The sequence below is a fragment of the Fundulus heteroclitus genome, chromosome 5 (assembly GCF_011125445.2).
Source record: "Fundulus heteroclitus isolate FHET01 chromosome 5, MU-UCD_Fhet_4.1, whole genome shotgun sequence".
In the NCBI taxonomy this organism is placed as follows: Eukaryota; Metazoa; Chordata; class Actinopteri; order Cyprinodontiformes; family Fundulidae; genus Fundulus; species Fundulus heteroclitus.
In genome coordinates this window covers 20,981,024-20,995,679 of record NC_046365.1, presented here as the reverse complement: position 1 = coordinate 20,995,679, position 14,656 = coordinate 20,981,024, and the positions used below count along the sequence as shown (strand labels likewise).

At 39.7% G+C, this 14,656-nt stretch overlaps 1 protein-coding gene across 3 annotated transcripts in view; it reads right to left on the bottom strand.

Annotated features, from left to right (window-relative positions):
- vwa11 (von Willebrand factor A domain containing 11) overlaps window positions 1-14,656 on the bottom strand; it is a 35,526-nt gene that overhangs the window by 6,102 nt on the left and 14,768 nt on the right. Inside the window, exons 1-13 of one of the 3 annotated variants that reach the window (XM_036137163.1) lie at window positions 8,346-8,383; window positions 7,039-7,228; window positions 5,493-5,629; window positions 5,264-5,408; window positions 3,966-4,059; window positions 3,490-3,618; window positions 2,208-2,394; window positions 1,211-1,380; window positions 991-1,103; window positions 789-905; window positions 528-704; window positions 310-442; window positions 52-204 (exon numbers count right to left, since the gene is read on the bottom strand). In XM_036137163.1, coding sequence (XP_035993056.1) covers window positions 52-204; window positions 310-442; window positions 528-704; window positions 789-905; window positions 991-1,103; window positions 1,211-1,380; window positions 2,208-2,394; window positions 3,490-3,618; window positions 3,966-4,059; window positions 5,264-5,408; window positions 5,493-5,629; window positions 7,039-7,221 — 1,738 coding nt within the window. In that variant the 5' untranslated portion in view covers window positions 7,222-7,228; window positions 8,346-8,383. Of the gene's footprint in view, window positions 1-51; window positions 205-309; window positions 443-527; window positions 705-788; window positions 906-990; window positions 1,104-1,210; window positions 1,381-2,207; window positions 2,395-3,489; window positions 3,619-3,965; window positions 4,060-5,263; window positions 5,409-5,492; window positions 5,630-7,038; window positions 7,232-8,345; window positions 8,384-14,656 lie in introns of those variants that run through there. The other 2 variants (XM_036137162.1, XM_036137164.1) reach the window with 2 other exon arrangements.

The following is a 14,656-nucleotide window of genomic DNA, read 5'->3' as shown; positions in this document are numbered from 1 at the left end:
ACTTCATTAAGGTGAAAAAAAAAGAAGATGAATAAACATATGATGCCCGACCTGTGACTTTGACAGTGTACGGCTGATTGGATTGGATGTTGATCGTCCAGTCTCCCGACTGCTTGTCAGGGTTCAGACGGAATCTCCACAGGTTACCCACTGTCTGGATGGTTCCCAGTTTACCGCTGGCTTCATTGTTACTTTGGGTAACCCCTGTGAATAGGGAACGTATATCATTAGTCAGAATTATTACTTATATAAAATGACAGGCTTTCTTATAGTATCATCAGCAATGTTCTTTAAAAAACTGTTAGTTACCAGCAGGATTAGTCAATGTAAAAGTTAGGGATGTTCCTGTTATGTAGATAGTGATGCTTTTCAGGGATTCATCCAACACAAAGATGAAAGTCTTTAGTTCTCCACCAGTCACAGCTCTCTGAAAAACTGTTACCTGAGGGATGGATAGATGGTTTACCCCAGAGTTCTTTAAACTGGTTCAATCACCTTCAGCCTATAATACATTTAATTAATCTTACCAGGGCAGAGGTTGAGGTGTCAAGGATGATATCTGTAGCCTGAGGGAGTTGTGACTTAGACACCTGGATGGCTTGGCCTCCAGATGCCAAAGCCAAGTCCATGTAGTCACTGAAGGAGGCAGCTCCTAGAGAACGCCGCCGCCTCCTACTACTAAAACTTGTCATAAAGAATGAGACCTATAGAGAAGGGTTCATGCAGAGATCAGAACAAAAACTGTCACCTCCTTACTTGGTATGCTTTTGTCATCACTTAGTGCTTACCGTTGACTTTGTGCGTCTAATGAGAGCAATAATTGTGTCTTTTAGGGCAATGTCTTTGGCTGTGGCATCAGTGAAAACATAGATGTTGGATGAAGAAGGGGCTCCTGTAAGAGCCATCTGAAAGAATGAAAAGTCCAAAGTGTGATTCACAGTTACCCTCAAGGTTTCCAGTTAAAATTTAGAAACATCGCAGTAGCTGTACCTGAAGTCCTGAAAGGCACATCTCTGGCGTATCTCCACCACCTTTTGCTTTAAGCTTGGAGATTTCTGTTTTCATTTTCTCAGCATCACTTGTCCTGATTATAGGTCCAAATTCTACAAATGTATATAAAACTGAGCTGAACACATAGATACAACTATAATCATATGATTACCCCTGTAAAGGTCTCAATTTAGGATTAGTAAAGTAGAATTGCTCTTACCTGGGTCATTGAAGGGCACAAGGATGTACTCAGATGGTTCATCCTGTGTTCCCTTTTTGCTGTCAATGATTTTATAAACAACTGCCCTAGCTTCTTCGATATCTTCCGACATGCTGCCGGTGGTGTCAATGACAAAGCACACAACAGATGAGCGCGCAATCCCCATCATTCTATGAGAAAGGACAAGCACATTTTTATTGCAAAAGGTATTTTCTAGCAGTTATGTACAATGATCTGACATGACATAATGAGTAGCAGCCTAATGACTTTGTTGTCTGCCTTTTGCTGCCAAAACAGCATTTTAATGGCATGGACTTCTTCAGACCCCTAAAGGAGACCTGAGTAATTGGACACCAAGATGTTAAAAGCCACTGCTATTAACTTCTTTAAGTTGCAAGGTGAAGCCTCCATGAGTTAGACTTGCTTGAATAGCCAAACTCACAGATGTTTGATTGGCTAGAAATTAGGTAAATAGGAAGTCCAACATATAAACTTTTGCTCCTAAAACCATTCCTGAACCTTTTTTGCTTTAAGGCCATGTGAAATAACCTGCTAAAAAAAAAGTAAACGGCGACATTGAATACTGCTTTCATGAAGGAGTACACATAGTCTGCAACCATGCTTAGGAAGTGAACTTATATGCCATGTGTCATCGACATGGTTGCCAGCAAAAAAGCTACAGCTTCTCATCTGTTAGATTGGACCACGTGGGCAATCGATAGCCTCGGGCTGCCAAGGCTCCTGGTTGACCATTGTTTCTTCATTTGATAACTTGATCTTGATAAGCACTAACATTGTACAAACTCAGGTAAGTACATTATCTTAATGACTCCTTTCCTTTGCCTCTTTTTGTGCTTTTAACAATCGACTTTGAGAATAGAAAGTTCACTTGCGGCCTGATATACCCCACTGACTAATAGGTATAATCATGGAGAAGTCTTCAGTTTTATTTGCGTCATCTGATAAGTGTATGAAGTCACTTCAAATCTTGTAGTACCTCAAAAAGTCACGGTTGCCTGATGCCAAACAGATGTCATCTAAGAGATGGAGGCTGGCAGCTATTGCTGCTTTAACAGCAGCATCATGAAAGGCCTTATTGTCCTGGCGACGCTCGTCTTTGTTGATGCCTCCACGAGGAATTACCGTGCTGGTGAGATCAGATGTACCTCCATGGCTGCATTTACCTGGTGCAAGACAGGAGAAGGAAAATAAACTGGGCATGATGCAACACCCATTTGTGGTGTATTTAAGAGGGTAGTTAAACTAAAAAAGCATAATAAGCATAATCTAATGCTGAAAAACCTAGAAATCCAGTCTTTAATTTTAGTGCATGTATTCTGTTGGATAATTTTCAATGGTTGTTAATATGCCACCTCATTGCAGGCCTTTCCTAGTGAGCTTTGGAGATTTTTTTAACTCCCTTACCATCCTGCTGATTGTGTGCTTTGGAGATTTAAATATGGATCCTCATCCAGCCTTATTTGTTGCAGATCCAGTTCTTTGAAACTTTCAAATATTGCACTAGCCATGGACCCCTACAGACAAAAACCTATGTAATGTAATTTAAAATTAGCTTTTTATTATTTAAAGGGACAGTGTGTAATGAATTTGGAATTTAAATAGAAAAATCAAATATTAGCCGTCCCGTTTTCTGTCTGTAGCAAGACTGGCCGGGTCTTTTTACTGGTCATTCCAAAAAAAAGTAAAAAACAAAGCAACTGGACTTGTTTTCCGTAGTTGAAGACGTTTCGCTTCCTCTCCCGGAAGCTTTCTCAATTCAAAAAGTCTGGAGTAATGCGGAGTACCAAGCTTTATACCATTGCCCAACAAAGGCCTTGCAATGGCTTACATAACATGCAAATTCAATCGAAACAGGTCCACCCCTTAGTAATGGGCGGTCGTTAAAGACATTAGGACAACAGATTGGACCGAAACTAGTCCACTCCTCTGTAACGAGGAGTCGTTAGGGTTGTTATTGGCTTGGCTTAAAGGAACAATGTTTTGATTAATCCTATAGCTGTGTTGTAAGTTTCCTCCTCCTAGAGGAGGAGGCCTTAGGTTCCAACTCTCAAAAACTTACAACACAGCTATACGATTCATTCCGGCCAGTCATCACCTTAACTCTCACCCTCATTCGGGTGATCAAAACATTGTTGGATTGTTGCACTATCCATATTTGGATTTAGGTGTGTGTCTGTGCACTCTGTTGTCGAAGGTCTCCTTTCTGGGACAGAATGAATGGGTTCTTTCTGATTTGTTGTAGATATGAGATATAATACCTTTGGGCTTCTGAGATGAAAAGATTCCCATGTAGCCTGAGGTGAGCTTCTTCTCATTCAGGATGTTGGAGAGGATCTGATTTTGACACGTTCCACTGCTGCAGTCTCTGCAGGTGGGAGTATTCAAATCTGGATAGAAGAATCAGAATACAGATCGAGGTGGATTTTTAAAAAATTACTCTTATTGGAGCAGAAACTATATATATATATATATATATATATATATATATATATATATATATATATATATATATATATATAGCTTACTTTTTCTTATATTTGTTAGGTAAACAACTATAGAAACACTTGCTACACTGACAAATGGTTTAGAAGGCTGCCTAAGGAAGTAGTCAATCTCTGCTCATTGGACACCAGGTTATAACCCAGGATATAATGACACATGTTCTGTTTTTGACACTCATGATAGCCCAAAGTGTTCCCTTTCTTTCTGGAGAGGTGTATTCCACTACTTTTACCTGCCAGGTTTTCTAGAGGCTGATCTGGTCTTATGAGGTTATTGTATGGCTCTGTGTATCCCAACTCCACCCAGTTGCTGTGGCTGTAGAAGTCCTGGGAATCAACGGAAACAGTTATTTAGTGGAAAATCGGGTTATAAAAAATATGCACTACCTTCTTATGCATGATATTTACATCCTTGTCTACACACACACACACACACACACACACACACACACACACACACACACACACACACACCTAGCTGTGGCAAGAAGGTTTGCTGTGTCTGTCAGCGTAGTGTCCTGAGCATGGAGTTACTACCAAGAGACAGGCCAGTACATCAGGAGATGTGGAGGAGGCCGTAGGAGTGCAACAACCCCACAGCAAGACCGCTACCTCCGTCTTTGTGCAAGGAGGAGCAATGCCAGAGCCCTGCAGAATGACCTCCAGCAGGCCACAGATGTGCATGTGTCAGCTCAAATTATCAGAAACAGACTCCATGAGGGTGGTATGAGGGCCCGATGTCCACAGGTCGGGGTTATGCTTACAGCCTAACATTATGCAGGACGTTTGGCATTTGCCAGAGAACACAATGATTGGCAAATTCGCCACTGGCACCCTGAGCTCTTCACAGATGAAACCAGGTTCCCACTGAGCACATGTGACATCTGGAGACGCCGTGGAGAACGTTCTGCTGCCTGCAACATCCTCCAGCATGACCGGTCTGGCAGTGGGTCCGTAATGGTGTGTGTGTGTGTGTGTGTGTGTGTGTGAGGGGGCTTTTATTTTGGGGGCCGCACAGCCCTCCATGTATATATATATATATATATATATATATATATATATATATATATATATATATATATATATATATATATATATATATATTTGAATTGGTCCATAATTGATTAATGAAGTATAAAATGGATTATCATCAATCATTATTTCTGATGGAGTGTTGTCTTACTGTCCACCAGAACATAATTTAACCTAATGTTGTTTCTTGTTAAATACAACCCAACATCTGATTGGTGTTAAATCAGATAACACCTATTGTTGTGAAGCAGTGTTAGTCTCAGTTGTGAAGCAGTGTTAGTCCCACCCACTGTCTATGGTAGGGCTGACGTATAAAATGGATTCATGAAATGCTGCAACACAAGACTATAAAATAAATGCATAAGTAATATTACCATTTGTTTGTTTTATTTTTTTTATTATGCTTTAGTGTTGTATTTACATTTACGTTTTGTGTTTAGGTTTTGCTAAACTTAAATTAAACTTTTCCCTTTTGATCTCTTTATTTTACACATCTCACCTGTAATGTGTGCAGGACTCTGCCCAATGTTTCCCTGGCTGCCTTGAAGTTCTCCTTGCGAATGTTAGCCTTAATGGCCACCACGCCCCCAGTGATTAGTCCACGGCCCTCTAAGAAAGCTTCAGAGTTGAAGTGATGCGGAGCACTGATATTTGCAAATGAAACATTTTATTGAATGCACATATTTTAATTCACATTTTGTTCTATTGGATTTCTCTTTCCACTGCACCTGTTTGCAAAGTCACGGTCCACAAGACCGTTCTGGGTGTAGATCTCTTGAAGAGCTGAATGAAATTTGGCACCAGAAACATCTCCTGGTGCTGTCGGACCCAGACAGGCCTGGACCAACTCCCCTGGAGAAGATCCCTGAAGTTCAGAATGAGAAGTTAAACGATGACGATTAAAAGATTGGAAGAAAAAAACAACACAAGAAGCTAGAAGAATAAAACTCATAATGTGTGTGGCTGCAGGTCATTCCTGCTCTTCTTCATTTCAACCTTTTGCTAGTTTTGGTCATTTTATGTTAAACTTTTTGGGAACAGAAAAGGAACAGTTTGCTACAACATATGTGATACTGACCATTACAATGTGTTGTGATAAGAATTAGGTTTCCCTTCAGTAGCTAATTCAAGGTAATATTCTGAAAAGTCTTAAAAATTTGACACAGTTTTCCTTTAGGGGAGCAATAAGTATGAAATTTACTGTAAAATCAACCTAAATCATTCTCAATTGTCACCCGGGATGGAGTAACATTCCCTACAAACAATCGGTTCTCTCCATCAACAATTTCTTTGTCACGTTTTTCTCCTTTCAAAAGCAGAGGTATGGTGCAAAACTACTTCAGTGCAGCATGTAGCCCGTGTTTACTTCCTGATTCCTGAGCCACTCATAGGAGAGTTCTCAGGGGGGGCCAAAACAGAGCGCAGAATTTGATATTTTGTCTTGGTAAAAGAGCAGCAGCCTGCAAACATGGAAGCCAGTAAGAGAGGTAGACCAGAAATAGAACATAGTACAACATCATATACCTCTCCCGTGCAAGTAAAAATTCAGTGGGGTTTCACAGCAGCAAAAGTCCATTGAGGAAACGGCATAAATTGTTGTCAGTGGCAGGTTGTTGTGTATGCGTAGTTCTGATTTGAAACACTAGGTATCACTATTACTTATTGCTCCTTTAACTGATGGACTGTGTTCTTTGGCAGCTATGATTCAGTAGAGGAAGTTCCTGAACAAATGTGTCAGACTCTTACACATTTACCTAAATTCAGGGGTATATGTGGGATTTTATTACTACTTTTGAAAGATGTTATTCAGTTGTTGACTCAAAACAACCCATAAATTGACATGAAGGATTGTGTGTAAGAATGTGTATAATATTTTTATTCATCAGTTATTTGTATGTAATATGAAATATGTGCACATGGTTTATTAACTGTAGAAGATAAACACAATTTAAAAGTTTTTTTTTCTCAGGTGAACTTAAAATACAAGTTCATGTGCATATTTCCCATAATGGAATACATTTTAATGTAGAGCCTTCCAATTAACCTTTTGAGGACATTGTGTTTCTGAACTGTACCTCGCATGTGCCAACGCCAAGATAAGCCAAACTGTAAATGTTTGATCAGTATGTGTGTGTCGTTCTCTCATTTTCACAGCCTATACAATGTGACAGAGTTGACCTATGAGCTGCTCATAAAATAGGGATTACCAAAAAAGGCTTTAGTGTTGTACAGCTGTTTTGTAGATATTGCACATTCCTTTTCTTCCAGTCCTACCGTGGGTTTGAATTCATAACCGGCTTCCTCTGCCACCGCCCGGCACGTCTCTGTAACTTTTTGCAGCAGGGCCGTCCCAGTAATGCTGATATGACTCGATGAACCTCCTCCAATAGGGACAAAGGCCAAGGTGGGGGCTGACAGAGTCAAAGTCAGCAAGGCAACGCCCAGCAGTGAATACATGATGACGCTGCTGACAAAAGTAAAAACAGTTCTATTATTAAATAAAGGGGAAACCAGTACTTTATGAATTTTGTAAGTTTGAATATTTCTTAAAGGAGTATAACGCAAGTTCCAGAGTTTTTGCAGAGGTTTGCTCCATCTGGCCACAAGCTGAAATGACACCAGTGTTGTGCGCGTGAATGGGAGAAGAGCAAAAGCATCTGCGACTGCACAGGTCTTTTGTTTAGGGGTGTGATGTCTTCTGATGTAAGAAAGTTATAAATATTGGCCCGTGTTCTCTCGCTAATGCATCGATTACAGCAGAGACTCAACAAAGTAGCCAGATGAACGAGAGCGCACAGCTCGTCACATAAATGTGCACGGCCACAGAATCACTCTCTGATGAACTGACTGATGGAGCCTTTAAATTTAAATTTAAACAGAAGAAACTCCTTTAACATGATGGGCATTTATGGGAAAGAAAAACAATATCTAACCTTTAAAATTGTGTAATGCCCCTTTAATGTTACTTCCAGAAGAACCACAATGTCCCAGAGTAAAGATAGCATCTCAGTATAATTATGCTAGAGATTGTAGCAGGAAAAACAAGCACGATAATGATCTATATAGATATATAGGCTACTACACGATTTATGTTCAATATCACTGAAAGCCGTTCGGTTCAGAGATGTAAGAAATACAAGACAAGCAGGCAACTTTTGCAAACAATTCAACAATATGTTGCTGTCTCTGTTCAAGGCTAATATAAATATGGACCTTTGTTTATTTTATCTTGTGTTAGCTACTCACAGATTTCTCAATAAACATTGCTTTGAATAAAATCATATAGGATAAAACACACATGCAAATGATTATAACAATAGTAAGTTTTGGAAATAGACGTGTAAAGGAAAGACTTAAAATATATTTATGATTGACTGAAATACTTTTTATCATCCGTACTTAAAGCTTAAACAAGAAATGAAATTAGATGCAGTTTACTCCATGTAGACCAATTACTTTTATGATGGCAAATTATATGCTCTAAAATATCAAATTAAGCTTTTAATCACAAGAATTATGGTTATAAGTATTATTGAGAAAAAGCAAGAGACAAGATTTTTTCCTCTCATTTCAGCTCATACCTGGATAATTTCCAGCAGTGATGGTCTCAGGTATTCCCGTCTAACAAAGTAAAGCACAGTTCCTATTTTGCAGCTATATATGATGGGGGTGGAGACTGGCACATGCCTATGAATGTAGTCAGACTTAACTGGAGTTCTGTCATCATGATAGTTCTTTCACGCCTTAATAAATATTTGTAGTTAGATGTAAAATAATAAATAATTCATATTTGTGTACCTCTTGATTCATGAAAATGACTCAAGAACCCCTGAGTAAAATGTTCTTTATGCAAGGCTTCAAACATAGGTGGGGTCTGTTGACATATAAGACATTTTTCAAAGTCTGAATAGCTTATCCATTTTGTACTGTTTGGTTTATGTATAAGAATCTGTTTGTTGCATTAGGTTTTTTGGTGCTATTTTTACTTAATACAAATTTTAAAAAGCAAAAAGTGAATAAAGAATCTATTCTAATATATGTTTTGGCTTCCATGTTGACTGGCAGTCGGCAGTTTCCCTGCCTTGTACTGCAGTCTTTTCTTCCATACCTGAATAAATGGATAGGTTTTTAAAATATATTGTATATTATTAACACCATCATTCACTCAACTGTTCATCCACTGTCCTCCACTTATCCAAAACCAGGCCACAGGGGAAACAGGTCCAGGAGGGCCCCCCAGAAATCCTGCTCCTCAGTGAGGTCCTTCAGCTTATACTGAGGGATTCCAAGGCTTTCCCAGGGAAGACGGGATATATAGACCCGACAGCAGGTTCTGGGTCTTTGCTGGGTTCTCCTCCAAGGAGAATATGCCTGGCAAACCTCAGAACGTAGGCGTTCAGAGGGAATCCTGACCAGATGCCTGAACCACCTCAATTGACTCTTTTCAATGTGGAGAAGCAGCGACTCTACTTTGTGCTTCCTCAGGTGATGGAGCTACTCACCTTGTCTGTAAGGGTGGGTCCAGCCATCCTCTGAAGGATGCCCATTTTGGCAACTTGTATCAAGGATCTCTTTCTTTCAATCATGATCTATATCTCATAATCAGAGCTGAAGGGCAGAACATAGATGGACTGGCTGTGAACTGGACAATAAAGGAAATTTCTTGATTACCTTTATTGCCCAGTTCTTTCTTTACCACAACAGACTGGAGCAGTACCCGCATTACTACAGACAAAGCCTCAATCCATCTGTCCATCTCCTGTTCCATCTTACCATCACTCGTGAGTAAGACACTTTCTTCTTTTGGCTTTTCCCTTTCCTGCAGTCTCAGGTTTCCCCAAAAATAACCAAGCCCTCGAGGCCTTCGTCTTCAGCCTGACAGCTTTCATCACTACTTGTGTCCACCAGCAGTTTTTGGTTTCATTTTGGCTCCATCTGTATATTTTTGTTCATTGATGAACTTGTTTGCCACAATTTTGAAAACATTTATTGGTGTTTCCTGTTCAGCAACAATGATATAGCCATCTTGTCAGGTTTCGAAATCCAGATAACTTTTGCTATTTTATAACTTTCTAGGAAAAGCAAGGCTTATTTGAACACCAAGATAACAGGGAAACCGGGTTGATCACGGTTTATTCTCTATGACCTAATGATCCAAAGTGCATTGTGGGAAAAGGAACACATGAACAGTAAAAGGGAGTGTAACATGCTAATAAGTGACTGAAAGAATGTCAGATAAATAACTTTGTGCTTATGCCCTAAGAAAAATTGTGTCACTTCACAGGAGATGATTTAAAGAAGATGAACTTAAGAAGAACCACAGCGGTAGGGGACTATTTTAGACTATTTTAAGTAATCTTTTTGTTTGTAAACGGGACCTAAATCCATACTGCTAATGTTGTACACTCAATCAGGGGTGGTTGTGGCATGAGTGAGACCCTCCTCTTGAATCAGTGGCACAAAATGTGGACATGCATTACATGTGACGCATAGGGTCGCTGCATTATAGGGTCCCAAAAGTGACGGCGGAAGAATTATTTGCAGTCACCATTTTTAGTATTTAACATTACCAGAGGAACATCACTGATTATATCCCCTAACACACAGACACACGCTCACACTCCCACATATCTACAGTAAAGGTGCTCCACTGAGTGCCCCCCTGTGAAAGAGCTGGAGCACAACTGTTTTCATTTGAGAAAGCGATACGTCTTCTGGTGGCTTGCACTTTAGCAACCTGCAGTTGGTGCGCTGCTGTGTTTAAAGGACATGAAGGCCCATAGACTGAGCCTAGGAGGATGGACTTCCATGCCCTTTAGAAAATGCAGTGCACCAGCTGCAGGTTGCACAATTGCAAGCCACCAGAATTGACAAAGACTCCTGGATAGGCGTTGAAACGTTTTCAAAAAGAACTGAGCGAAAGTCAAATTGCCTCCAATTTAAGCCTGTTTGCTGTTACAGCATAAACAAGTCATGGTGTTGGATTCTCCTCTTTCAATAATGATTGAAACATACATACTCTACATACCTCAGTTTGCAGAGACGCACCAGACAAGCATGCCTTCAAGGAGGTTTTAACTCGTGTGTCCTTTATGACTTCTCAATGAGGTCTGAGTGGGCCAGTGAGATAAGTGACGTTGGCAAGAGTGTAAGTTGGGATTTATCAACAGAGCTCAGTTGTTATCTTATCGTCGGATGTTCTTTAACTCCTGCATGAGAAAGCCCAAGCCTGCCTCTGTTTAATGAGTGTTCAATAGTGGATAAAGTTTTGAAACTGATGTTTTTCACTTCAGAATGCTTTTTTCCAAGAATCTTTGGTTTACTGGAATATATTAAAAACATTTTTCACATTATCATTTGCATTGTTAATCCATCTTCAAAACTTTAGCAATTTTCTTTGGCTCACTGGATGTCAATTTCAGGGCTAAACCCTGACTGAGTGACACTTATGGATGTTTGGAGTTAATCAAATCTTGTTGACTTCTTATTACCCAGCTTCTTATTGGGGAGCCGGCCAAAGGTTCTCTGTGGGGTTATGTGCCAATAAGCAGTTGTTCATCCTTGTGCATTCAGTGTCATAGACATTTTGTCCAGCAATTTATGAAGAACTTCTCTTGAAGTTCTTCATAAATTGGAAAATTATTCTTGTAGGCGCAATATCCTGAGCAGCAATTTTCTTGCCTGTGAGTCCATTTTGATACAACACAATGACGACTGCAGGGTTTTCGTTTTGAAATAGCCAGTGGTAACTTAAAAGAAAGAGGAATTCAAGGACTTCTGCCCCTTTGCTCTGTTGTGCTTAAAATTAAAACAATATGGTTGATCATTTTGTGCAACAACAATAAAAATTCTAATATTAGAATATTATAGTTATCTAATAATAACTATTATCCTGATGATAGCTCGGCATGAAGATCTAACAATTGTCATTATCTTCATTTACCTACTTTAACATATAAATTGAGGAGGCCTAACCTTGTGATTATCTGCCCAATGTGTTGGTTCTACTTTTGTCACAAATACAGGCCAGAAAAAATACAAAACATGGACTAAATCTTGCCTACCTCTCTTTCAGCACAAAGGCAGTGATCTATGAAGAAAGACTTGATGTCAGAATACGCAATCCCTCACTCAAACTCTGACCAATGCATACGCTCCTTTTGTAGACAGAGGAAATTGGGGACGCAGATGGTAAAGTGGTGAATTGCAGCCACACTGCCACATGATTCCTTTCAAACATTCACATTCGCTCCACATCAGACTTTAGTCAAAGATCCACTTTATTATCAGCATTCAAAACTACAAGTACGCACAACTTTCATCAGAGATTTCTACCTTCAGATTCCTCTCCCCAATGATCAACAGGTTGACGTGTACCATAGATTAACACAAACATAATAACAAAGTAGAGGGCAAAACTTGATGCCTTGTATGCAAACACTTAGGTGCAGTTGTGACTTATGAAGCGAAGTTGCTTGCTAATATATATATATATATATAGTGTCCTGTCTGGCAATGTGGCATTAAGAATTGTTGTCTTAATGCCATAACAGCCCAACAGGTTTAACTTTCACAAGTGGAGCCGTACCGCCTATTATAATTTATGCAGTGAATACTTCATGTTATATGGACACTACAATAAGAAAGTAGAAGAGAGAGAGAAAGGGAAAAAAGGAGAAACGTTGAAAGAAAGAGGAGTTAAAAGGGAGAGAATGATAACACCAGTCTGCCTCTTTACCTGCAAAGAGAGATGTAAAAAGAACAGCACAACCAGCAGATAAAGTATTACAGATACAATAAAGTAGCGCCTTGATACCATAACAGAAGTATATACAGTATTAATTAATACAACATGAATAAAGTGACAGCTGAAGATAATTATAGGGGTTTTTCTGTATGGAAGTAAGTCTGCAAATACCAGGATCCAAGCACTTGTAGGCGTTTGTGAGAGTGCGCTTGTGTATGTAAAATTTATCCAAAAGCAAAATGCTCATTAGTGGTTGTGAAGAGCCAAAGACCTGCCCCCCAGAGCACTGAGGCAGACGCCGGGGGAGTCAAGACCCCAGATACCCAAAGGGGCCCTCAAAGTAAAGGTGCCCAAGAGGGGCCAACACCGGAAATCTGCCTCCCCCACCAAGGAAAGATGGCCCCAACGAAACGCCACAATGCAGAGGGTTCCTCCCCGTCCGGCCATTGTGTGTAGCAGCTTTAGCGGCAGTTCTCGACTCAGGTGCGCCTCACCCTTGCCCCACCACGGCCTCGCTGCTCCCAGTCCGGGGGTTCACTTCTGCATCCACTCAGTCTGGATCTGCCGCATATCTTTTGTGTCACAGTGTCGGTGGACAGCGCTTCGCTCAAGCTGCCTCTTCAGGTTCCTCCCCATCACTGCTCCTCGGTCGGCCACTGGCCAGGCGCCGGCAGCTCCTCCACAGCCTGCTTTGTCAGTCTCTCCTTCTCTCTCCCCCTCTCACTGAGTGTGGCCGCCCCTTTTCTTCCTGCCTCATCACTCTGGATGAGATACACCTGTGTACTCAGTCAGTCAGTGGCCAGAGGAAAGGGGTAGGAACTGGTGTCTCCAAAAAGCATGCACAGAAATATATGTACAACCATGCAACAAAACAAGCTGAAACAAAAACATGCACATAGAAAAATCCACCTTACTACACATACAATAGAAAATAAATGAATGAACCTGAAAATTTGTATGAACTGTTAGCCATTTACTTTTGTTTGTTGTTTTTTTTTTTCATTTTTTCTGAGCCGTGATGTTGGTCCCTCCTTCTGCAGTGGTTTGTTGGGATGGGAGACATCATAGTGGCATCTGCTGCTTGTTTTGGGGTACTGCAATAATTGTCAGATGACCTCTTTGCAAAAACATTATACTGCCTTATGAATTTGATTACAAAATGTATTTTTAAAAAGTTAGCATTAATATCCTGCTGCATAACTCAGATTTGTTTAAGCCGAAGTTACAAACTTTTTTCTAGTAAAATATTTTTTTAGTAAAAAACAAATGTATTATTCTCTCAATTGCTTCAGCCATATGGGCCTTCACACCTCCAACATTGTGTTAACCTGTCAGAATAATGTTGTTGTTTTTTTGTTTTTCAGAAATGCTGTTAGTTGTACACCAGAAGTAATGTGTGGTACACCTTACAGAAAGTTTTACTCTTGTCTTGTGAAGCCACAGCATATTTCATATTATCTGTGCTGGCAAATGTGAGGGTAGCCTTTGTGTTAATTTTGATCACAGTTTTTATCTTGGAATTTCCCCATGGATGCCATTATTGCTCAGTCAGTATTGCTCAGTCTGGAATGTGAACCCCGATCATGAGGCAAATGAGGCCTGTTGATGCTATCTATTGATGGTGGTCTTTTCTTTCTGAATGGATCATTAATGGACCCGACTGTTCTCCATTTGTGAATTATGGCTATTACTGATTTCAATGACTTTGTTCTCATCTGCTTTTAAATTTCTTTAGGTCAGTTAATGTGTTTTTTTAGATCTTTTAGCCTACTTCATATTGTCAGATAGGATTATTCTAAGTTATTTATTGATTCTACAGATTAGGCAGCAAACATCCTTAGGCTTGACTGGGAAATGGAGCTCACCCAACCAAAAAATGTGGGTAGTAACCCTTACTTTATGTTTGAACAATGGGGAAGAATACATTTGCACAAAGGGCCAAGTTATATATTATTTAATATCGAGTAAACAAAACCTTTTTTTGTTTTGTTTCAATGAGGTTATCTTTGACTTATGTATATATATATATATATATATATATATATATATATATATATATATATATATATATATATATATATATATATATATTGATGATCTGGAACATTTCAGTGGGAAAGAAATGAGACTGAAAATTTCTATGTG